This window comes from Syngnathus typhle, linkage group LG14 (assembly GCF_033458585.1).
Source record: "Syngnathus typhle isolate RoL2023-S1 ecotype Sweden linkage group LG14, RoL_Styp_1.0, whole genome shotgun sequence".
In the NCBI taxonomy this organism is placed as follows: Eukaryota; Metazoa; Chordata; class Actinopteri; order Syngnathiformes; family Syngnathidae; genus Syngnathus; species Syngnathus typhle.
In genome coordinates, this window is record NC_083751.1 from 11,018,922 (window position 1) to 11,044,191 (window position 25,270).

General features: G+C 47.6%; 2 protein-coding genes across 6 annotated transcripts; one reads left to right on the forward strand and one right to left on the reverse strand.

The window, feature by feature from the left end:
- Window positions 1-99: 99 nt before the first annotated feature.
- Window positions 100-5,966, reverse strand: cyldl (cylindromatosis (turban tumor syndrome), like). Its single transcript, XM_061296724.1, has 15 exons — window positions 5,540-5,966; window positions 4,298-4,730; window positions 3,924-4,202; window positions 3,638-3,713; window positions 3,397-3,560; window positions 3,062-3,209; window positions 2,856-2,997; window positions 2,651-2,761; window positions 2,499-2,590; window positions 2,366-2,429; window positions 2,162-2,294; window positions 1,973-2,081; window positions 1,782-1,900; window positions 1,494-1,707; window positions 100-1,387 (listed from the first exon to the last, which is right to left on the reverse strand). The coding sequence occupies exons 2-15, from the start codon at window positions 4,721-4,723 to the stop codon at window positions 1,206-1,208; spliced, it is 2,259 nt and encodes a 752-aa protein (XP_061152708.1). The 5' UTR covers window positions 4,724-4,730; window positions 5,540-5,966; the 3' UTR covers window positions 100-1,205.
- On the forward strand, window positions 5,384-24,930 carry zc3h3 (zinc finger CCCH-type containing 3). 5 transcript variants are annotated; one of them, XM_061296722.1, is made up of 13 exons: window positions 5,384-5,519; window positions 6,631-6,751; window positions 7,511-8,786; window positions 9,018-9,178; window positions 14,034-14,172; window positions 16,944-17,107; window positions 17,380-17,452; window positions 17,564-17,716; window positions 19,367-19,436; window positions 19,944-20,075; window positions 23,931-24,085; window positions 24,153-24,298; window positions 24,554-24,930. In XM_061296722.1, exons 2-13 carry the CDS (start codon window positions 6,706-6,708, stop codon window positions 24,583-24,585), a joined length of 2,547 nt encoding a protein of 848 aa, XP_061152706.1. In that variant the 5' UTR covers window positions 5,384-5,519; window positions 6,631-6,705; the 3' UTR covers window positions 24,586-24,930. The 5 variants fall into 5 exon arrangements, with proteins under 5 accessions (XP_061152706.1, XP_061152707.1, XP_061152704.1 ...); XM_061296723.1 differs by having other exon boundaries at window positions 5,465-5,483; XM_061296720.1 differs by lacking the exon at window positions 5,384-5,519 and adding an exon at window positions 6,032-6,182.
- Window positions 24,931-25,270: the final 340 nt, after the last annotated feature.

The window sequence follows — 25,270 nt, forward strand, 5'->3', positions numbered from 1 at the left end:
GTGTTGAATAAAATCAATCTGCTCTTAATCAGAAGAACCTCTGCGCATTTCCTCCTCATCTGATGCAGGACGTCAACAATTAACACTTGAAAGCCTGCATTCATCAACATCATAATCGTTTTAATTGGATGCAAAACAAAAAGCACCGCACAGTTTCATTTCCCTCTTGTTGAAGATACAGATTCACATTCAAGATCATGTCTCGAGACGCTGAGAGGTATAATAGGCCACCTCTGCACTGGGTTCATTTGCATTTTGCACAATGGAAATAGATCTTCAGAAACGGACACACCGGCGCATCATCGTGATCATCTTGTTTGATCCCCCAAAGTGCGAGGGCCAACCCCGAAGGCAAACTTAGATGGCGCAATTTGCCAATTTGATTGATGAGAATCCACTGAGTCAGGAAGACCTCACGCCCGGCTCATGAGGCATAATCTTCCATTTGCTTGATGATTTGCAGACTGCACATTGACAACCAATCAACTTGGACTGAAACGTGATCAAAGCAGGACAGTCAAGTTGCTCGCTTGATTGTCGTCATCAGCACAACAGCAATGAAGACATTTGCCGTTGGACAGCGATAGTGAAGGTTCAAAACTAAGCGGCAAAAGTAAAGACAGCTTCGAGATAGACTTTGAGAAGGAGGTGGCAAAAGTCCTCATTTCTGTGTGGCAAGATGTCGTGTTGACTTTGACGTGAGAAAAAGTTGCAGCTGCTTTGTTTGTTTAACAAGCGCACATCCTTGAGCGAAGTGAGGAGAATACATGGCAGCCGGGTCGCTCGGCCAGCTCAAATAAACCCACCCAGCCGCACGAGTGGAGCATGTGCCCTTGTTTGCTTAACGACAACTTCTTCGCTTATCTCACTGGACACACTTTGAACTCTCTGAGCTCATCAGGCAAGTGTTGGGCTTGATCGCTTGGAATTGTCACCACACGCATGCTGTGGGAAATTGAGGTCCAATTTAACCACACGCACACTTTGGGAAATTAAGGTCCAATTTAACATCATAAAATGATCAACTTTAGGAAAAACATGTAGAACAGCAGGAAGAGACAAGGTTTTTCAACTTTGCTACCTGCTCCATTGTCTTTTTTTTTCTCCAGTCAGTCTTTGAAAGTCGAGGTCAAGCTTTTTCAAAACAATTGAAGAAAGTGCGGGCAGGCCAGATGAAACGTGGAAGGCTACGAGAGGCGTCCCGCTTAGAGAAGGGACATGCTGGGACTCTGGTACAGGTACATGTAGGCATCGCAGAAGAGACGTTTGGCAACACCTTTCATGTCCCGAGGGATCTGGTCGGCCAGCTCGGCCGGGGACATGTCCAGGTAGATGGCCACCTCGGGGCACGCTCGCACCTCAGGGATGTTGAAGCCATCCGCGTCGCCTGTGAGAGCGCAGCACATGACCCGGTCAAAAGCCAGCAAAAGGGAGCGCTGCTAGCTGCCACCGCGAGCCGCCACTGCGACTCGCCATTTGCCTCCACAGCTCACCTTCCCTGTCCGCCATGCTGTCAAAGAAGATCCAGTCGTGGCTATGGGCTCCGTATTTGATGAAAGCAACGTAGTGGCTCGTTTCGATGCAGAGGACGGCAAAGAGCTCCAAGGTGTCCCGAGTCAGCGCGTGAGGCGCTCCTCGCGCGGCGTAACCCTCGGGGAGGTCCAGGACGGTTGTCTGATGGCTGCGCCGCCGAGGGTGAGAATGGACCTGGAATGCACGTCATCGACTGAATTCCATTTGGAAGCGGCCTTTGCCTTAGGACCGTGCGGAAGGCGGCACACCTGAAGCGAGCATGTGGTGCAGAAGACTTTGAATCCCGTCTGGCTGAAGAGCGACTCGTCAAAGCAGACGGCACACTCTTCCTGGGCCAGCTTGCCGCAGAGGATGCACTGCTGGGGACCTGAAAGACACACGGCCTTCAGCACCGCTCTGACTCTGCTCGCCGGTGACACGCAGCACAACCCGGGCTTACCCTCTAAGAGGAGGCCGCTGACGTCCAACTCCAGGGATGGAATGATCTTGTCAAACATTTTGAATTTCTTGCCAAAGCGAGGCATCTGAAGAATGAGGCACGACGGCATCTGAAATCAGAAGGAAAGAGAAAAGTGTTACATTTTTGGAGACAATGAAAAGGATGCAGAAAGCAAGGAGCCCGTATCACCTCGGCCAGCTTAAGTCCGGCGTTGTGGAAGGAATGTTCCAGCAACTGTTGCACGGTCGGAAGCAGCAGGCCTCGCTTCTGTTCCAGGAAGATCTGGTAGCAGTAACTCTCTTGCACTTTGCCAGCAGCCGACCTGCGGACGTCACGACACGCGTGAAGCCTCGGACGCGTTTGCCGAAAGATTCCGCAGAGGCGCCGACGTACAGTTTGAGGAGAGGATCCAGGGCGAGGATGTGGTGCATGATGACGGTGAGGAACTCCTCCGGGTCTGAAAACCCACAGCGGAGTGAGCCCGGCACACGAATGGCGTCCACGACGCCAGGGAAACCAAACTCACCCTTCTCCTCTGTGGTGAAGGAGCGACAGTAGCCGTGTTTTTCCAGCTGCTGTCGCAGCTTCATGACGTGCATGGCTTGCACAAAGCCTTCGCTGGAAAAACAGCCCGAGATCACTCACCATACCTTTCCAACTCACACGTGTGAAACGCACCTTCGAAGGGGGTTCACGATGTCGTGGAGCAGCGTTCTCTGAATGGCCGCATCTTGAGGCTTGATGGATTTGAACAACATGGAGTCCAGCACCGAGGAGCAAGAGAACAAACTGCCAAGGTGCAAATAAGCAGACAAGCGACGTCTTTGAGCCAATGTCTTGGAAGCAGCAAAGAAAGAGCTCCGAGCAACAAACTCGTGGTCACCTAACGAGGGCTGCATCCATGTAGCAAGAGTTGCAGTGTCCCTGGATGCCCTTCATCCGGCCAATCAGAACTTGCGCAACTCGATCCGAGCTGATGGGAGCCACGGGATCCACTTTTTCAACACTCTGCTGTATTTCTATGTCTGCAACAGTGAACATAATGCATGAGAGGTCAAACTTCGCTGGAGGGTCGGCGAGGATGCTGACCTGCGACCGAGTGCTTAGGCGCCCCCTCGCTGAGAAAGCGCGCATCGGGACGGCAACAGCTGTACTTGACGAAGAGAGCCCTTCTGGGAGGACATTGGAAGAAAGAGACGTTTTTGAAGGTGCCGTCACTCACGCCATTGTCGTCCTCCTGCGCAACAGGACCGAAAACGGGATCAAGCTCAAATGGAGGGTTGAAATCATGTTACGATCAAACAAAGCAATCCACAATATCAACACAGATTTATTTGCTGCCAATGAATGAGGAGTCTAACTAGATTTCTTGTTCATAGGCAGTTCCACTGTTTTTCAATCTCCACCCAAATGGTAAACATTACAAGCTCGAGTCCAGCTATCACGTCCTGTCGCCCGGGAAGGGTCCCGATCCAGCGGATGATTCCGTACAAACTGTTCGTGCACAAGGACACCTCCACCAGTGAGTTCACGCCCATGCCACATTTTTCTTCCACTGCATCGTTGTCGAGGGCAATCAGGTCAGACCCTGTGAGCGGGGGGACACACATTTGGGTAAAATGTCCACCAAATATATAGTGTCATGTGAATCACGCATGCTCCAACCGGCAGGATATTCCCCAACAACAACAAACTGGAGCGGGACTTCAACTTCGCCCGTCCTCCCCATGGCATCAATGTCCTGCAAACATAAAGAAAAGGCCAAATTTATGATGCTTTGTTTGCATATGGCCCTCCGCTGCCACCTGCTGTTCAGATAAAGCTCCAAGCAAAAAGGCGAAGGAAACTGTGCATCAAACCTCCTCTTAAGATGTGAAGAATCGTAAAAATAAAACAAAATAGTCATATTAAACTTGTGTACAAGCGTAATATTGCTGCAATGTTGACTCACGCTGGAGATCAAGACAAAATGTTTGCCGTCCTTCTCCTGGACGTTGAGCACCATTCCATAACAGCAGTAATCTTCAATGAAGTAGGTGACTCTGTCGCCCGGGACCGGCATTTGCGTTTGGCAACCCGACGGGGGCTCGGAGTCGGCCGCTGAGGAGGAGTCGGAATCACGTGGTCGGACTCTGCAGAAAGGAGCGAAGATGCCGCAGTCGCGCTCGCAAGCGAAGAGGCTCTCGTTGTCGTGACATCCGTCCGTGTCGCCTTTGCCCTTGTCTTCCCCCTTGACCGCAGAAAACAAGAAAAGCATTTCTTGCAAACTGGCCCGAATGCGAGAAGCGGCACGTTTGGGACGAAGTCTTGTTTGGAAGCTTGTACCTGCAACTCAACTCCAAAGAATGTTGCCTTCAAGGGATCTTCTGCCGCCGCTTGGGACAGGCTTCCTATGAAGCGGATGATTCCGTTCAATTGCCCTCCTCCTTCTTCCACGATGACTTCAGTTCCCTCGCAAAGCATCAGCGCTCGACGGAGAGCGTCTTTGTCTCGAAACCATTTGAGCCTTTCGGAGTTGTCGGTGACGGCCAGCAGAAGAGCGGCCTCACACTCACTGACTTCTTCCAGACATCTGCGATCCATCTCGCAGTACAAAGGTCCCAGTGAGCCAAGCATGAATACTTGTAATTTTTGGGCAAAGTCGATACTTGCTCGGTACTCATAAATACTATAACAGATGCGACCAGTGTGACTGTGTCGCAGGTAGTCCGGCGGTTCGGTGACGATGAAGTACTGGATGCCTGTCGACATTATGATCCTGATGAAGCAGGACATTGGATAGATTAAAAAACACACCAACACATTCATAAGAGTAAGTTGCACAAATTATAATGTTCACTCTAACAGCACCTGAGCACCGTAAGCACGACATTTGAGATGTCGGTACTAAAGTACAACATTATATTCGGAAGAGTCGAGCACTCGAAGAAAATTAACCGGAAGCCTGTCCTGTTAACAAACATTAAACAATGCTCCTCAACCAGCGTGTACATGTAGCCATTGCAGGGGGCAACTTGGAAACATTCCCATATCTTAATTTGCAAGATGTCGAAAGGGGAGACTTTTGTTTTGTTCCAAATAATTAACGTTTCAATGCCTCTTGAAAGGGGCGACTTGTTTAAATAAGCTCCATTTTTATTGCGGCACATATTCTATTTTTTTTCTACACGTGGTAATAACACAATCACACAACCGACCAATTAGAATTCGTGTGGTCAGGGCATTGATTAGGCTTAAAATGTGTTTTAGATATTCTTATTATGAAGTAGAATAATGGGTGTGGTTGTGTACCTTCAAATACTTCACTTGACTGTAGCTTCAGACTATCTTGCACTACTTTTCAGAATACATTGTCATGTATATACGAATATGACACTTGCTGATAGGGATTGCGGGGGCAACGCTATATCTCCCCACCCAACAAGCAAATTCAATCAGATAAAATGGGTTTCCAAAAAATAAAAACGAAACAATAAAATAACAATCGATCGAGGACAGAAAACACCCGTCGGTAAGCAAACGTGTTACCAACAATACAAGCCGAAATGTAAGTGTTACCAACAATACCTTAGCTCGTCCAAATCAGATGATATGTTTTTATTTTGTCCCCATTCGATCGTGAGACGCGCTTCCTCGTCGGTATTAATTCAGAACGTCGTCGTGAGTAATGGTTATTCTTCTGCTAAAATATCAACTTTTCGTTGTCATTCTTCTGCTAAAATGGCAACTTTTGGTGCAATTTGTTAGATGCATCAACAAATTCGATTCTGAATTTTGTATTCACAACTACTTGTTGTGACAGCGACACGACTGCGCTACTTTTACTTTGAGAGACAAGGCCACATCTCATTTATTTGAATAAAATAGCCAATATCCTCGCGTCGCTTGTTCGCTTGGTAGAACATGCGGCCACCGTAGAGCTCGTCAAGGAGACGAGGCGGATAATAAGGTCCAAGCGTAAAGACATCCCAAAGAATTGAGACGAACGTTTTGACAACGTCATTTATGGAGACGGCGATTAGAGATGACGTCACATCAGGACGTATAAGGTCCGCATCCCAATTTGAGCATTATGTGCTCATCGGAATAAATGCTAATGACATATGATCAACTCTGTTACTCGAAGCAACTCTGCCAATACAGGGACGTGAAAATTGTGAAGGGGCATACACTACATCACGCCCGCCACATCATTTTGTGAAAGAGATCGGTAGAGTAACCCAAAATTGTTCTCAAGTATGAGTACGTACCGTGACTTTTGAAAAAATAAGATTCGCCACCCCAGTGAAGTTAAGACTTTGACAGAATTGATGGGTTGACTCAAGCAAATGTTAGAAGTAGTGCTCCTCCAAAAATGAACTGTGTTAAAGTACTAAGTGAAAAAGGTATTGAATAATTGTCGAGTAACTTTTTTACTCAGAGCATGGACGTCAAATAGACAAAAATACAGAACGAATGTGCACTTTAAAGTATTGGCCAATAACATCATTTGACTAAAAAAGTAACACGTGTAATCGCCAACGCTATTGAATACGAAAACAATTAATCAATATCTTCTTCTTTTCATTTCGGCTTTTCCCCTCAGTATAAACACTAAAAATAAACATTGGTGTTCTTTTTTTAGCACTTGTTTTTTTCCCTTTCATCTTCCGGAACAGAAGAGGGGGCTCACACAGCAACAATGTGGTTGGAAAGCACCGTAATCACAGGAAGAAGAAACAGGCGAGCTAAACATGGAGCAGCGTGAATCGTTGAAACGGCAAATTGATCTTCTACAAAGTACGTATGTTTGTGGTAATGTGTTTATTCCGTGACAGTCACTCTGGATCACAGCTTTGTTTCCCCGTTTAATTGTTTGCTGTTTTACGCACCCATACTCCAATTTCGCTCAATCGCACTTTCCTCAGCGAAATTAATTAACGTTACCTGGCTATTCATAAAGCTGTCAATGTTTTTCTGAGGTTTAACCTTAACGGATTACAATGAAAGGCTGACAAACTGTTCCATTTCGCTGCCGCTGGTTTGAACCGAGATGCAGCGAAGCTGTGATGATCCAAGTGAACACATCGGACATTGGCACTCAAATAATGACAAGGTTCTAGTCCACCCAATCAGGGTTTCGATGTATTTTAAAGCTCGATACATTGGCACCCAAATAATGACAATGTTCTAGTCAACAGAATTAAAGTTTTTGTGTATTTTATACCTCGATATAAACAGGAATGGATGAATGGCATTTTCATTTATTTCAATGGGTACAAACGGTGTGAGATACGTACAAGCGTTTTGAGTTACAAGGGTGGTCATGGAACGAATCCAACTTGTATCTCAAGGCATCGCTGTATTAGAACACTGACAAGGGGGGGGGGCGAATACAAATTTGGTATTTAATCTTAGCTACCTCACGTGTTGGACTGGAATTGACGTAGATTAGTGGGAACTGCAAGAGAGAGGAAACAACGCAAAATAACAGCTAATAGTCTTCTTCATGCTGTCAAGTGTTTTCATGTGGATTTGTTTTTGTTCTCCAAATTTTAGATCTCATCGATAAGCATAAGGGTGTCCATGGCAACACGCCAAGGCTTCCAGAGGTGGCAACAACATCCAGAGGCAGATGCCAAAGTTCATCTGTCACACATCCGCACGGTTTATATGCTCGTTTCAGCCACGGTAGCTGGAGGGAGACTTACTCTCTCAAAAATAGGAGCCCCGTATCCACCGTCTCCACCTCCAGCCCAGAACACCATCCAGACATTCACGTTGAGGCTCACGGTGCTTCGCTACCCAGTGAAAAAAGTGATGCGTCCAAGCCTCCCACTGCATCATCAAAGATGGCACCACACAAGAAAAAAGGACAAAAAGAAACTCTGAGCGCAGGAATTGAAAATGTTGCCACAGAAAGAACAACGGTAGCCGTACCTCCATCAGTCCTGTTAGTACAAAGTACCCAACAGCAAGGGCTGGTCAAACAAAGTGTTGTACCGCCAGGCCCAAAAGCCAGGGCTGACCCAGCCCCGTTCCAGAATCAACCTATTCTCAACAGTCAAGCCGACGTCATTGAGACCCAACGGCCGGACCGCCAACAACAGTTTGGCCAAGGCGTGAGCTCATCACCTTCCAAGGTGCCACAACAAGCTTTCCGAGAGCAGCCTTTGCCTCGGTCCAGGCAGGCCACAGGCGGGCAAACAAAATCCAAGTTCACTTGGGTTAAGAACCAGAGTTTCCCAAGCCAAACAAGTGGCTCCGTTTACTCGCAAGCAAACCAAGATGTGGACTCAACGAGCGGTGCGAAAGCTTCCCTTTTAGGCGCAAGCTCCCTCGTGTCCCCGCTCCCCAAGCAAACCCCTGCCAAAAAGGCGCGCAAGCAGAATCGGGTCGTCGCAGGCCCCAGGGCCTCCAAGTACAAATGGGTCTCCTCTTCTACTGGGCTCCAAGCAAAGACTTTGAGAAAGTCAACGTCTCCCAAAACTCTGAGCGGTGATCAGAGAGCTGTGGAAAAGGGAGAAGCCATCAAGAAACTCAGATCAGGCAGCTTCACCACAACAAAATTGAAAAGGGGATGTGCGTCTTCTTCTACAAGTTTCTTGTCCAGTAGGTACCACTGGAAGGCGGCCGTTTCCAGGTCTCCAGTTGCGGGTGCAAGAGCGGAAGCCCTCCGCAGGTCTACTTTTGTTTGGCTGGCAGCGAAACATCACAGAGGAGCAAATAAGGGCCCACTTTATTCTCACTTGGGCCAGGGCGTCTCCATCCAGTCGTCTCCCAACTCATTCAAGCTTCGCAGCAGGATGAAGATCATTCGCAAGTCGGCTAATGGGTAAGTTGTGGCCATTAAAATTAATAAAGGAAGAAGTCTACAAAGCCCAGAGATATTAAGCACAATTCGTCCAAAAAAAACAATGTATTTTAGCACGAGATATCGAGCGATAGAAATCTCCTAACTGAGGATGTGGTCATGTTCGCGTTCCAACTCATTTGATCAGCATCATTTTCAAAGCAATTGACGTCTTCACTGATTTGACTTTGATTGTGTTTTCCTCGGCTCCAGTCCAAGCGGAAGCAGCTCACCAAGGGGAGGCCTCTCATTGGCCGCCAAGCACTCTGCGAGGGGCCACGCGCCCTCGCCTGCTAGGAGGACGTCCGGCAGGGAACTTGTCTCCTTTGGGAGACACAAGTTGAGACGACTCTCTCCGACTTCATCGAGAGCAAGTAAGACGATCGCTCGTCCACCCCTGTTTTCTCGGAACTGAAATAGGCGGCTCTTAACACCTTTGACTTTTCCATCTTCGACCAATGGATGAAAATGGCTTCTGTCATTCTTTCGTTATGAAGACAAACGAGTTGAGTCAAAACGTGTCAGCAATGATCGTCAAGGAGGAGCGGCCGGTGCTCTGTCTTGAAGCTATTACAGCTTTGCTTGTGTCCAGTAGGAGGCAGCAGGTGCTGCATAATGTCAGCACTACTAAGAGGAAGGAGCGAGCTGAATGATTGCCCACTTGAAGTGCAGATAGCAGATAATTTGCAGAGGGCTGCCAAGGTGCTTGGCGCCGCCGCTGCTGCTATCGTGTCTTGCCATGGTCAGATAAAAAGCAGCTCATGCATAATTATCATTTTGCAAATTGGATTGTTTTAACGAACTGGAGAATATAGGCTGGCCCTAATTGAAAGCAATCATTGTTTTTACAGTCCCATCCCCCATCCCGTTGCCCCCGCCAGCCTGCGGTCAATCCGCACGTACCCCGCCCGCCCGCCCGCCAGCCTCGCCATCGTTTTCCACACTTGGTGGATTCGCAAGACATTAAAAAAGCCATCACGATTAACATTAAGCTTGATTTGTCCCGCCGGCTGGCCGTCTTATCGCCAATTCCTTAATCCGACTTTATCCGTCCCGCGGTCCCTCCATGGTTCTCTTTCAGGCTCGCTTTCTGCCACACGCGGAACCTAATGAGTCTGCGGCGGGCGGGAGTGCACGCATCTCTAATTAAAGACGGCACGTTCCCACTTGAAGAAGGGCGAAAGGTGGTGGCGGGGTGAGCGAAGAGGAAGATGGAGTGCGGGAAGCTGCCGCTTGCTGTCTGTGTCTTTGATAAGCGCGGCTAATAAAGAGCAAATTGAATTACTAATGACGGCGAGCAGAGCACCCGCAGATGTGCCCATTACAAGCGACCTGATGAGCGCTCACTTGCGAGCGACGGCAGCGTTGCTTCTCGGCTGCCTTTTGTTTTGTTCACTCAACTTGTGCTTTCGTTTGTTTTCAAAAGTATACTGCACGTACGCTGACGTCAGCACTTAAAGTTGTAGCAAGTCAAGGTGGGCTTGTTGCTGCGCTTAAATTACACGAACAGAGACAACCTACGAAAGCTGCGTACGAAAACCGCTGATCCCTGAGACGGATTTTAGGGGCCATTGGATGACCTTTGACACTCCTTCCAGCTACTTCCCCTTTATCCTTAGTTTAGCGCTTCTCAGTTCACTATTTCCCCGAAATATCACACCAAAGACCTTTTTGAAGTCGTTTTAGTTCTTGACGGATTTTTTGGAAAATGAAACACGAACGAGAAAGGTGCGCCCGTTGACGGCTTTGGGATCGCAGCGACCACCTCGCCCGGACGATGAAGGCATGGAACGTGGTCCTCTCAAATTCGATGCCGCCTCCGCCGTGCCAACAAGACCTAAGAAGACTTTGAAGGACCTTGAAGGATGCAGTCCGTTCATGTTGCGCGCATGTCTGGGCTCGAAGCAGATGCCCCGCTCTCCTGCTCATGGTCTGCATTCTCCTCAGCCGCTGCCGGGCCCAAAGGGACCAATTAGAGCCGGGCAGCTGCACTTGGAACCAAGCGAGGCTCACTGGCAACGGCGCATCAAAGGGGCGGGCGGGCAGGCATGCGGGCAGGCCATCAGACCTGGGCTCATGAAGAAAACGGCCTCACGGGTGGAAGACTCCAAAACTTGGAGCAAACATTTCCACTAGACTTTAGTGTAGAAGGGGAAACGTGTTGAAGAAAGAAGGTGGTCATGTGTCTGAGCTTGTTGCTTTGAATTTCCTCTTTGGTCTTGAGGAGAAACTCCCCGGGCCCCCTCTCCAATCCAAATTAGCGTCACCAGCAAGAGACTCTGGCTCTCCTTCCTTCATCTTGCTGTCATCCCCCTTTCTCGCCATTAACCTTTGGCATTTCCGCCCTCACTTTCACCTCAACAAATGCGGTGCCATATAAAAAGCCCTCGGCAGCGTGTCGTTGAGCCGCGGCCTCCCCCACATGGGCCCACAGGCAACTGGTGCAACTAGCGCAAAAGTCTCATGTTCAAGCTTCAAATCACACTTTGTGCCCCACTTTGCAACATTTCTTTTGGGGGGGTCTCCATATCATAACTGCCATTTCTGGCATTCTGTGTGGAGGGAAGCGTCTGACCACCTGACCAGGCTCCATCACTCACTGCCCGAAAAGAATTAGCACCACGACGAATGCAAGACCGCGGTGGCATTCGCAACCAGAACCCGACTCCTGCTGGAATTTGAAACCGTGCAGCTACATCTGTGCTTCAAACTTTCTTTCTTTTTTTATGGAGGATACAAACATTTTACAACAACACCTGTTTGTCTCATTAGGTTTCACAAATTTAAAAAATCTAAAAATCATGTTCCAACACTATACATACATATTTACTGTACATACAGAATATGTACCAAATACATGTGAGTGATTTTACATCCTATCTGGCACACCTCTTTTTTGAATTGCCATCTTTTTTGTTAGTGTGTTTGTTTATTTATTCATTCTTTTATTTATTTCCTCCTCCCCTTTCTGCCACTCCTGCAGTGGAGTCTCGAGGAGTCTCAGCAAGTTTTGTTGAGGGGGAGAAAATCAATCCCTGCAGTGTTGTTTGCCTTCAGGGCTTCACTTTGAATTGCCTCTTTCACACTCCGCAAAGGTTCTTTCGCATGTGCGTCCCTACGTGGTCACGGGGCCCCTTAAGTGGACAAAGCCCCAGGCTGTCGCTCTCTGACGGCATTGGCTGATTGACAGGCACGTTCATCCGGTTGACCCAACGACAGTGAGTGACAAACGTGTCCTGGGAGCAAATCGCAACCTGACGTGGTCGCAATCTGTACTTTTATCTGCCCTCGGGGTTGACGTAGGGGTCAAGGTCGGCGCCGAGGAAACTGTCTTCCTTTGGTTGTCTTTTCAGTGTTGATGATTTGAGTCCGTTCGTGTTCAATCGCCACTTTGTGCGGAGCAACCTGTAAAAGCAAGCTGCATACGCAAGTGTTGTTTTGCTTTGGAAACATGTACGTTGATACAGTTTCTCTGTTACGAGCAGCCGGGCCCCCTGAGAGCAAGCTTAACGAGCATGCAGCCCGGGCCCGAAACGAGTTTGACACCCTTGCCACGGGTCAAGCGGTATAGCTTACAGATGATGGCTCCGCTGCGATGATAGACGAATCCGCGGCCCCCTGCCCACCATCCTCTTTGCCATGACATCATTGCCCTGCATGCTTGCAGCAACTGATAGCATGTACGGGGGGCAGCCATTAGCCTTTGCTGTGTCGGCATATCATCGTTAGAAAATGTCACGGGCTTACCAGGAGACGGACTGAGGGAGCGCAATTATGCAAATGTTGAAGTGGCTGCAATGCAATGCAATGCAATGCAATGCAATGCAATGCAATGCAATGCAATGCGGCTTGAGGCGTACAAGCCAAGTTTGCATTGGAAAGTTGCGTGTCAAACATGTCAGTAGCGTCGCAGGCTTAGACCAAGTTATTAAATTGTGCCAGCACCCTTGTTCAATCATGGCATGGCTGTCTTGTATAAGCACACCAAAGCAGTGGGAGTCAGAAGATGAACCCCAGGGAACGACACGATGGCGCGGCAGCGGGGACAGGCGCCGTCAATAAGAAGATTTAGTATCCATTAGGGAAGGAGTAACCTGACACAGATGGAGCCTGAAATTTGCAGGCAGGTATGGCAGGCCGGGCCGGGCTGGGCTGGGCTGGGGGGGATTTGAAACATCATGGAGGAGAAGACTAATGGCTCGCTCTCACAGTTAAGTCCGGAAAGCCAGGCTTACTCGTCGGCCACATTGGCGTGCTTAGGTCAGCTTGTCTTGCGAAGCCTCTGTAGTTCCTCCGCCGGGTTCGTGTTTGTGACACGTCTTCTTTGAAGTCAAGCACAATTTAAGCTCTCAGTAAGGCTGCACAGTTAGGCGGAGAAACATTTTCATTCTAATCGCCAGCGCGAATGTTAGCCGTCAACGCAAAATGTTAGCCTCGTGCAAAATTAGCATGATGCTGAATGAGTGATCGTCCTGCAACTAACCGATATTGACACATAAATGCTGAAGCAACACATAGCAACAGACAGTTCATATCAATAATCAAAGGAATTTATTGTGTGAAAAATCCCAGCTGGCAAATGCAAGCTGCGCCCGGAGGAGTGTGAAGAATTGCTAGATGGTGTGGAAGTGGAAATAGTCTTATCGTTTTATTGTTTGCAACTTTGAGCCTGATGAACACGCTTTGATATAAGAGGTTAATTAGAATTGCAACCATCCTTACAAATGGGAATGAAATGAGCTCCTCACAGGACACATAAAGGCTGTATTACCCCCCCCCCCCCCTCTCGCTTGTCTTTCCAGTCAATTGGCTGCCAAAGTTGATACAAGTAGAAGAGAGTGTAGTGCAAATCTCACAAGCATCCGTTGAATTGTTTTTAGCGATAGCAAACGGCTTGATTGTAGCCGCAATGTTTATTACACCCCTAAAATATGACCAGTTATTTCCCTCCCACAGGAAAAGCATTTGAATGTAGTTATTACTGGGCTAGCCAAACATGTGTAAGACGCGTTGCATAGGTGAAAAATGACCCTTTTTGTCCCGTTGATGATTCTGCACGGACTTGTCTCTGTTGCGCCTCTGTTGCCCTGTCTTCAGAGCACGAGCTGGTTGTTTGTCCAGAGGGGATCCCATGTAACGTGTATGACATGTGTCCAAGTTGTACATTGCAGCCTGTCCTTTTTTTTTTTTTTTTTTTAAAGGCCTCTCCACACTCCTCGTTTTCTGCAGGTGCGGCCTTTTCCTCCCAGCGCGTTCCTGCCTGGCAGAGGATTTGCAGAGCGCAGTACAAGATGCTGGGCCACCCGGGCTCCAATGTGGCTTACCAGCCGAGCCTCTCCTGGAGAGCCAAGAAAATCCAGTCCGCCAGGTAATCCATGCACACGCACACGTCAGCAAGTCCCGCCATGGTTTAGCTTGGCTTCGTGTATGTTTCAGTCAAATGCAGCATGTGCTCTTAAATTGATTTTGCTCGTTTTGACAGCGTAGATAACTCAGAGAACCGAGCATTGCGACTCCTCTCGTCAGTTGCTCCTCGCTCAAGGAGAGAGACACGTAGCGGCAGACTTTTGTCATTCTGATGATGTATTTTGTCGCAGAGCGTTCCTGTCCCTTTTTCTTCTCTGTGTGTTTGCCGACGGAAGAGTGGCCGCTTCATTTGTATGACCCAAAAATGTGGCTCCAGCATTCGTTTAGCCGCAGCACTAAATATTGATTGATGGAAGCATTTTCAATCGGGGCCCCTTGACGTCCTGTGAAATACAGCTCTGAGGAGAGAAGTGTGGCGTGAGATAGCCAAGGAAAGCACCGAGGTCCAGCGGGTGCTCGTATCTCTCCCCTAACTCGCTCGCTTGCTGCTCTTTAATGCGTATCTCGGAGACCTTTTTTCGTTTTTGCCTCCTGAACAGAACACGAATAAAGCACAATCGCATTCAAATGATCAAGCTCTTGTGTTTTTGCGGTCAATCCAAAATCCTCAACAAGAGGAACTTGAGCGTTGGCCTTTCCGAGCGTGTGTACCATTATTAGCATGCGACCAAGTGAGAAATAGGTTGACAATGTTGCCATTTTATATGGCTTGACACTAGTCCCACAATTTTGCTGCCTACACCGTCATCATTTTTCCTGCTCCTCCTTTCATGTTAATTTTAACCCTTGGTCTTTTTCGACTCAAAACGCGAGCTTTGCCAAAATCATTGTTTTCCAGTCATGATTTGTCTTTGCCCATATTCGGCGTGTGTTTACTTGAAAACCTACGCGGTCGCACTCGTGCTTCAGGAAGAGACCAATTGTTGAGATTTTGAAGGCGCACGTGCGTGCCCGCTGTCCAGCCGCTCATCTCCTTTAGTGGTCGACGATCGATCGCAAGAGCCGGACCGTGAAGCCAAAAAGGTTTCCCTCGTCTTGGCCGTCCTCCTTCATCTGCTCATTGCTTAGCACGTTCTTCATTCTCACACTATCGGCTCATACAGCTGCTGTGCTTCTGTTCACGTGGAATCGTTTCCCAGAGGAGGATTTTGTACAACTGTCTCAAACTGTAAGCAAAATCCTCTCCGAAGCGTTTCTATTGCATACCATTGTGGGAAGATGTGCTTATTTGGAGCTTATATTTTCAAACCATGGCGCTTGATTCCATTTGTAAGCAGTTTATTCTTCTCACCTTCTAGATCCTCCCCTAAAACAAGTTAGCTGTCGGACGGCTGAGGATTTGCGCAGTGTGGAAACCTAGAGGGTCTCTGATAACAGATATCCCTGTTGAAGGTCAAGGACAGGCCAAAGTGACCCGGGCGAAATTGCCTCTGGGATGAGCTTTGGCCATGTGATGCACGAGTCAAGTCCGTTTCATTTGCGCTGCGCCAAAAGCAACAAAATGATCCGTCCCCAGAACCGAGACTGTCACAAGAAATGCAAACAGAATGACAAAAGTGGATCCCGGCAGCGAGGGCAAAAGCCACGTTGCCCTTGTTCATCGTGCCAGTGAAACCAAGCAGCAGCAACAAAAAAAGCAGACGGCAAAGTGGCAGCACAATCTTGCCGGGCCCGAACTTGATGTGAGCACACTGTGTTAAGGTCAACGGCCATCCGTGTTAACGGATCATGTCATCTCCCCATTAACCCGCCCGGTTGGTAGCTCCCCCGGGCTGCCTGTTCAAGCGTCCCCACTTCAGCATTATCCTCAATTACGTCTCCTAACATCAGCGGCCGTGCCGTAGATTTATCCTTCGCTGTCTGGCTAAGTCTTTGCACCGGCCACTCAATCCCTTCGTCCTCAGGTGCGGCATCGTCGCGGCTTCCTATCCACCCTCTAAACACATGCCGCGTGCGTGTTCAGCGCAACTCTCGTCGGTCTGTAATGGGAGGCGTGAACTCTCGCTCCAAAGCCATTTCCAGCCCATCTGAAATACGGCAGCAAATTACCTCCAGCAGCACGCTGCGCGGTGGCCCGCCCCAAATAGAAGTGACAGGACAGTGCAATTTATCGCCATAACCCCTGCACCGCTCCTCCTCCCCTACCCTGCTGTGCAGCCTTCTACTCGCTGCCGGCTCACGCGTACTCGAGAAGGTGCAGTGGGTCTCAATAGGCAATGAATAGGTTGTGTTTGGAGGCCTGTTGCGCAGTGTGTATGTTTGTGCGTGCGTGTGCGCTGGGTGGTCTCTGTGCTTCGGAGTGTACGGGCCACCTCAGCGCTCTGCCCCCTGCCTTGCCTATTATCTCATTGATTTGCTCCTTTCCTGGTTTCAATTCTTTCCATTTCCACACGGCCATCCGGCTTTCCATTAGAGGAGCAATTCAACAGAGTGCACAGCGCTGTGTTGGAGGGCAAGCGTGACAAGACAGGAGAGGATTGTGGCCCCAAACTGCCACTCGCAAAAGTGGCTGAGAAAGGGATGAGGACACAAGTCCAACATTCTTCTTTTTTTCACTCATCCAAAATCAAATGAAATAATTTAGTAAGCATGTGAGAGGTCAAAGTGACTGCAGCCAACATTCAAATGTCCACGAGTTAGTGAAGCTGGAAAACGATTTTAATCAGCCGTTTCAGCGTCAATGCTTCTTTGCAGTCACAACTTCCATTTTTTGGGTTAGCAGCATTGTGCTTCTTCTTCTTTAACAATTCCCCCCCCCCCCCCCCCCCACAGGAGTTTCCTCCAAAGTCGTCAGAGATCGTCTCTCACCCGACCCCCGCCAGCCGCTCACCACTGGACGCGGTCGGGCATGTGTTGGATTCGCGGTCATCTTTACCAAGTCTCGGCCAATAAGTTGTCCCGGACGGGCTGTCACAACATGTCCGCCGACCTGACGGGTAATTTCCATCAGTGTGTTGTTTGCCTGCTGACGACTCACTTTGCTTCACTAAGTGAGGCTTCCCTTCTTTTGCTGCTAACCAAAGTTTGACTTAATTGGGCTCTGAATTAGAGTCCACTTGGAGGTGTTTGGGAGATAAATTCTGTCTGTTTAATGTGTTTTCTCTTCAGTATTTTTTTCCTCCAGCACTTGAATTCTTGGGTAAACTGAACAAATTGTTTTGATTGTTACTGTTATTCTCAGTCAAGCACTTTCCCCCTCCAAATTTAGGAAGAAGCTTTTCCCAAGTGTCTTCTGTCAATTCTGCTCCCGCTCACCCGTACAGCCCTCGTCATCTTGCCAGGTAGGCACATCTGACATTTGAATGCCACCGAAGTATGTCATCCACTGGATCAGCAGAGGAATTTTCTCTTGTCCAACAAAATGTTGGATTCATTTTGTTTTTGCCTCCCAGCCGCGCGGTCCAGCGCAGTCTGGCCATCATCAGACAAGCTCGTCAAAAGAAGCAGAGGCAGTTCTGCATGTACTACAACCGCTTTGGCAAGTGCAACAGGGGTGGCAGCTGCCCCTTCATCCATGACCCAGACAAAGTTGCCGTTTGCACCAGGTGACAAATTTCAACTTTGCCATGTGAGAAGGACGCTTATCCTTCAAGCCAAGCTGAATAGTCGACCCATGAGCTTTAGGTCAGCAAACAAAAACAAAAAAAAAACACAGCTGTTGACTCCGGAACGAGGTGTGCCGCTGACATCAGACTAGATATATCAAATAAATGTAATATAAACAATTTTATTGAACCATCCGTGTCACTCGAAATCATTAAATCCATCGGAATCTTCGTCTTGTGTAATATAAACAACAATTTTAATTAACCATCCGTGTCACTCCAAATCATTAAATCTATCGGAATATTCATCCTCTGTGTAAAAACCTCCCCCCCCCCCCCCAAAAACAGCTGTTAACTCCGGACCTACGTGTGCCGCTGACGTCAGCCTCGTCCTCAGCCTTGTCGTCAGCCTCGTCGTCAGTTGCGGCTCCAATTATTCCACAGATGTACGTATATAACTATATTGTAGCGTTACCAGAGTACCAGGCAAGACGTGGGTTTGGTAACTGGCTCTTTATTTCACTAAAACAAGAGCTCAACATATGTGTGTGTGCTCCAAGCAAGCGCTCTGGATCCCCCCTTCACGGCCTTGCTAGACAATCGGAAACTACTGAAGTCTAACAACATACATGTTGCTACTCTAAATAAACTATATGTCAAAAAACTCTAACATAAATAACGAGTTTATGGAACCAGCTGTGTCACTCCAAATCATTAAATCTCCTGACTCCGGAAGTCAGTGAATGGAACTCATTGTCAGTGAGGCTCCAATTATTCCACAGCCATAGTGCGCCCTCATGCGGTTTAAAGTGACTATAACATGTGAAGTGATCAACTATACTAGTAAGTGATGTGTTCATGATCAAGTAAAAATTTGTGAATAATTTCACATATAAGTCGCTCCTGAGTATAAGTCGCCCTCCAACCCAAACTATGAGAAAAAACGCGACTTATAGTCCGAAAAATACGGTATATATACGGTGCACATAAAAAATCAGATTCTTGATTGCGTTTGATGTTTCCCTCGTACGGATTATATATATTTAGATTACCGCTTTTTTCCATGTATAATGCGCAAAATTTAACTAATTTATTGTCCTAAAATCTGGGGTGCGCATTATACATGGGTACAAAAAAAGAAACTTTTATTTATTTTTTTTTTTTTTTAAATCCGGATATGATACAGAGGCCGCCATTACAGATGCGCTTTCTTCTCTGCTGTTCACGTCAAACACACTCCATACGAACACAATGCTCTCGTATCAGACGCTTGCTCGATCATCTGCTTGTTTACTGTTACAATGTACCCTACACAAATCCGAAACATTTCTTCGCTATCGAGTTTGCTAGCGCATGCGCAGTGATACTGACCGGCAGAATAACATCCGGTTGTTCCCAAAGATCTTTTTTCTGAAATAATTTTACGTTAACCGACTTAAATAGGAGTCAAAATTTGGGTGCGTATTATACATGGGTACAAGCTTTTTTCCAGCATCAACATGCCATTTTTAGGGTGCGTATTATACATGGGGGCGCATTATACATGGAAAAAAACGGTATATAGATATAAAATTTATATATACAATTTGTACAAATATGTGCACATAAAAAATACGCTTCTTGATTGTGTTTGATGTTTCCCTCGTACAGATTTCTCCGTGGGACGTGTAAACAGGCGGATGGAGCGTGTCCGTTTTCTCATAAGGTTGCCAAGGAGAAGGTAAAATACATCAGATGCGCCGCCGGCCCTTGCAAACACATGTGAGCCACAACCCCACCCGCCAGTACGCTCTTGCGAATACAGATGCCACGGCCCCTTGCACCATCCGCTGTGCCTAACAGTACGATGAGACGGTTGAGGTGTGGCGTAGTTGACGGGCGACCCCACCCCCACAGTGCAGTCGGCCAACCCCCAGCGAGCGCCTCACGCTGAGCGATATATTTAGACAAGCGCGCGCACGTGGCGTCACGACGCACGCTCCCTTGAGCTTCCCGCCGTCGGCCGCAACGAAGCTCATTCAGCTGCTCGGCCTAGCCAATCGGCAGCTTCTGTGCCGGGCGGGCCAAACAGCCTCCACCTGTTGACAAACTCGTGTAGCAGCTTGTCAGGGCGATCCGCACCCCTCATTCTTTTCCCATCAGCCTTCCTCTCTGATTTCATGGTTGCATTTTGAAACTGAATTATGAATTGGAAAAAAAACAGTTGGTTTTTGGCCTCCATCTGCAGATGCCAGTTTGCTCGTACTTCCTGAAGGGAATCTGCAACAACAGTGAGTGTCCTTACAGTCACGTCTACGTTTCCCACAAGGCAAAAGTTTGTGAAGACTTTGTCAAAGGATACTGCCCGCAAGGAGAAAAGGTAAAGACCAAACATCACCGCCACACATCAAGACCAAGAGCACCTTGTCTCCTATCTGCCCCAAAAAGCCATAGTTTTGCTAACTGGGTCCAGATGACTCTGCTTCTTGAAAGCTTCTGAACGCTCACCACATTTTGCTCCAGTTTAGAAAGCTTCCAAACACACACACACACACACACACACACACACAAGCACATGTATTTGAAAGCGACTGAAACTTGAACACACACGAGCGGTCTTGTGGTTTGTCTTTTCTTTTCTCGCTCGATGTGCTTAGCTGTGTGCTCTTCACCGCGCGTGTGTGTATGTGTGCGTCCGTGATGGATAGCAGGCAGTAATTATAGAAGTGAAAACTGCTGAGGACGGCACACCGGGCCGTACAGTACGGCAACTCCTCGCAGCCACCCCTCCCCCTTGCCGACATCACTCCTCATTGGGGTTTGTCTCGTGCGTGCGTGTGTGCATGCATGCGCGCTGCATCATTCCGTAATGGTGGCAGCTCTCCGTGATGCTTTTGTTGCTCCGTATGGCCCCGTTTGCTTAAGACGCGCTTTTGAAGCTTCGTTTTCTTCTGAGGATGCCCGCTAGCCATATTAAGCTGGGCCTTGGATGCTCCTTGATGCTTTCATTCTGTAGAGTTGTCATCTGCTATCGTTGTCTTAATGCCTTCTTGTCTTCATGCAAATGCACGTCGAGCTAGTATTTCGACTGTCCTCCATTTTCTTCGCACCCTTTGACGTGCTTCTTTTACGACTATCCGTGCACACTTTAAATCTGCTGACTTTTTTTTTTTTTGCCAAGCTGAAAGCTCTCTAGTAGATCCCAGAGACATCTGCCGTCTTCCTTAAATCAAAGGGCAAATTGTTAACTTGGTGTGGGATGAAGATGTTCTGTCCATTGCAGCAAAGTTTTGCCACCATTTTCAAGCACGCTGTATCTCATCAGAACCAAACGGCGCGCTTGATGCTGTTTGCCTATAGCACAGGTGTCAAACTCAAGGCCCGGGGGCCAGATACGGCCCGCCACATCATTTTATGTGGCCCGCGAAGACAAATTGTGCATCAAATTTGTGTGTCATTACTAGAATTGCAAATTGTCTTCACTTTTAATACCTTTTTTTTTTAAAGTTGACCAGTTTTTACTCGTTTGATTTGAAAAACGAGTTACCGTAATTTTCGGACTATAAGTCGCGGTTTTTTTCATAGTTTGGGTGGGGGGGCGACTTATACTCAGGAGCGACTTATATACCGTTTTTTTCCGTGTATAGTGCGCAAGATTTAACTAATTTATTGTCCTAAAATCTGGGGTGCGCATTATACATGGGTACAAAAAAAAAAATTTAATTTTTTTTTTTTAAATTTTTTTTTTCTTTTTTTTTTTAAGTCCCAATGATCGTCACACACGCAGGGAGGCAATGGGTCCCATTTTTATAGTCTTTGGTATGGTCTTAACTAGGCTGGATGTAATTTTTTTTGTTGGCGTTGATTTCTCCGACTGCCCGTAAACGCACCACCGCGCACGGGAAAGAGGCGGCTCTGTATGGGAGAGACGTTGAAGAGGAATAAAAACACCCTTGGAAACCAAAACTTGCCCCTCGTCGTGACTCGGAGCCGCAACAAATGTTTCGGATTTGTGTAGGGTACATTGTGAGACAGCAAACGAGCAGGTGATCGAGCAAGCCTTGTCTGATACGAGAGCATTGCGGTCGCATGGAGCGTGTTTGAAGTGAACAGCAGAGAAGAAAGGAACAAGGCAAAGTGTTGTGAAATAAAATATTACCTGTAATACGGATTTAGGTAGAGAACTGAACTCTCGCTCTTTATATAGCTGACGTGTCTTGCGCATCCGTCTGCGCATCTGTAATGGCGGTCTCCGTATGATATCATGTTTGCGTGTTTGCGAGAGTGAGAGAGAGCGAGAGAGAGCGAGAGAGAGAGAGAGCGCGAGAGAGAACGCTCAACCGTAGCGCGCCGCCGACCGGGCCGTCAGACAGAGCCGTCGCTGAAATTTAGAAGATATTTTTAAAGTCCTGATGTACTTTCTAAAATTTAAGTGGACCTCAGTGCGCACTGCGCAGGGAGCTTAATTTGGTGCGGTCGCGCAACCGCAGCGCACCGGGCGCTCACTGTCGCATTGCTTAAAGAGCGCCTTTGTGTTTTAGGATGAACAGCAGAGACCAAAGGAACAAAGCAAAGTGTTGTGAAATAAAATATTACCTGTAATACGCATTTTGTTATTTGCTGATTGAAACTGCTAATTAAACTGTGAATTGAAACTAATAGGAAGAAAACAACTCTCGCTCTTTATATAGCTGACGTGTCTTGCGCATCCGTTCTGTGCATTTTATTTCACAACACTTTGCCTTGTTCCTTTCTTCTCTGCTGTTCACTTCAAACACGCTCCATGCGACCGCAATGCTCTCGTATCAGACAAGGCTTGCTCGATCACCTGCTCGTTTGCTGTCTCACAATGTACCCTACACAAATCCGAAACATTTGTTGCGGCTCCGAGTCACGACGAGGGGCAAGTTTTGGTTTCCAAGGGTGTTTTTATTCCTCTTCAACGTCTCTCCCATACAGAGCCGCCTCTTTCCCGTGCGCGGTGGTGCGTTTACGGGCAGTCGGAGAAATCAACGCCAACAAAAAAAAATACATCCAGCCTAGTTAAGACCATACCAAAGACTATAAAAATGGGACCCATTGCCTCCCTGCGTGTGTGACGATCATTGGGACTTAAAAAAAATAAATAAATAAAATAAAAATTAAATTTTTTTAAAAAAAAAAATTCATAAAAATTGGGTGCGTATTATACATGGGTACAAGCTTTTTTCCAGCATCAGCATGCCATTTTTAGGGGTGCGTACTATACATGGGGGCGCACTATACACGGAAAAAAACGGTACATATATGTTTTTTTTTTCACTTTTTTGGGCATTTTATGGCTGGTGCGACTTATACTCCGGTGCGACTTATAGTCCGAAAATTACGGTATTTGTCAGTTTTTGTCATAATGGCCCTCCGAAAGAAGCTATGACTACAATCCGGCCCGCGAAAAAAACGAATTTGACACCCCTGGCCTATAGCATCCAAACGGCTTTGTCTGGGGACAGAAAGCAAATAACACTGCCCTGACACTTTACTGCGTTGCACGCTCAAGCTGATCAACAACATGGTACCACACCTTCATTGGACATGTGCACCAAATGTCAAAGCATGACTGGCGGCAGATTTGATTTGTCGGAACACGTCATGCCCAAGCCAGGGATCTCGCAGCTGAGTGAAAGGAGCGAGACTCCTCTGTGTTCCTGGAAAATCAATATGGGGATCCCCCCCACCCCCCAACTCTGCCAACACTCTCCCTCCACCGAATATAATTAGCTCCTCTGACAGGTGGGAGGGATCATATCTCGCGCAGAACCAAGCTTCCAATTTACACCCGTATTACTCTGTCGCACACGCTCACTTGCTTGCAAACCAGCCTCTGCAACATCGTTTGCCATACATGATGATGTCACACGCGCTACTCCTCCTCGTGAGACCGATTGTGATAAATGGCATCATGAAGTCAAGAGACGCCCCCGTCATGTTTCTCTTCTTCGCTGTCGACTGTCCTCTGCTGACGTCTCACGCGCAAAGTCCTGAAAGCTAACCAAGAAATGATGACGTCTCGCTTGACTTCTTTGCTTATTGCCATTATTTTAAAGATGAAGGAAAAATAACAGCAAACAAGCACAAATAGGCAAATGTGCACCTTTTGTGTGATTGAGTAAATGCCGCTTCTTTGCCATCTTTGCCTAACGTAATGAAATGGGTTGTCAGGATGACCGACAAGGATCGTGTGTTTGCGTCCCTGCAGTGCAAAAAGAAGCACACGCTGGTGTGTCCGGACTTCTCCAAGATGGGTTCCTGCCCTCGCGGGGCTCGCTGTAAGTTGCGGCACCGCCAGCGCGCCAAACGGAGAGTGAGCGAGATGAGCACGTCGACCGCACCGAGCGACGGGCCCTCCACCAGGTTAGTCATGAACGCGCGCAGCTTTTGGTTGCTGGAGTTGCCATGCAAAGCGTTTTCTTGCTTCCAGGCCTCGCCTGTTGGGGCTGCTTGCGCAAGGCTCTCAGGACTTCACAAGCACTCTGGCGCTGCCTTCCTTCATCTCCCTGTCCAGCTCTCCAGAAGAGCCCGATGCGCCAGCAGAAGCGGAACCTGCCAAGAGTGCAGCAGTCCAAGGTAACCAAGCCGCTCAAGGCGAGGATTTTGCTTTGTTTTCATTAGCGGGGATGTGATTGATTTGCCTCACGACAAGCACACTCATTAACTCGCAAGCCTCATTCGTCGTCGTTGTCGCGCTCGGTTTGATACCTGTCAGCTCCAATCGGTCATCGCTCAGAGTTGCCACACTTTTACTCATTTCAGTTCTGCAAGTACTCTTTTAATTGTCATGTTCACTATTTACCTGTGTCCGTCTTTTCTTTCCTTTTACAGAGAAAAAACTGCAGATAAAACCTCGCTTGTAGGAAGACAAAAGACGAGCCGCGACGACGATATTGGTATTGTATGACGTTTTGCAACACGCATTGTGGGCTCTCAGGTTTTGCACATTTTGGCGATTATTGAGTGTTAAAAGGTGTCATTGTCATGTCCGCTCTTTGTGCAAATGTGTTGTGTGTTCTTGAAGGCGGCTGGCGTTTCATGAACACACTCAGATGTCGCTCTCTCTTTAGTTGCGACTGCTTGAAATGTTCACAGTTGCTCACAATACGTTTCACAGTGTTTTTGCTACCTTATGTTATGCTTTCATTGTATTCATTTTATTTTTGTGTGCTGTATTTTCAGATATATTAAAGTGATAGTTCTTTATACTACTGTGCATTTGTCATATGAATACATGTGCCTTGCTCACTCAAACAACAGAATTAGCTAAAAATAATGAAAGTGGCTTGGTCAATCACACATTAAGCTCTACAGTGCCCTCAATAATTCTTGGCATCCCTGGTTAAGATGTACAAAAGGCCTTGAAATGAGTTCACAGTTACTATTGTTGTAGAAGATTGAGATTTGAGAGATGCAGATTCAAGCTTTTCCCATGGCCATTCAGTGCCCAGACCTCAACCCCTCGAAAACATGAAGAGAAGAGGGTAGGTTCTAGAAAGAAAGCGGGAATGGCCAGCCGGGTGCGAAATATTGTTGTAGTACCGGTGT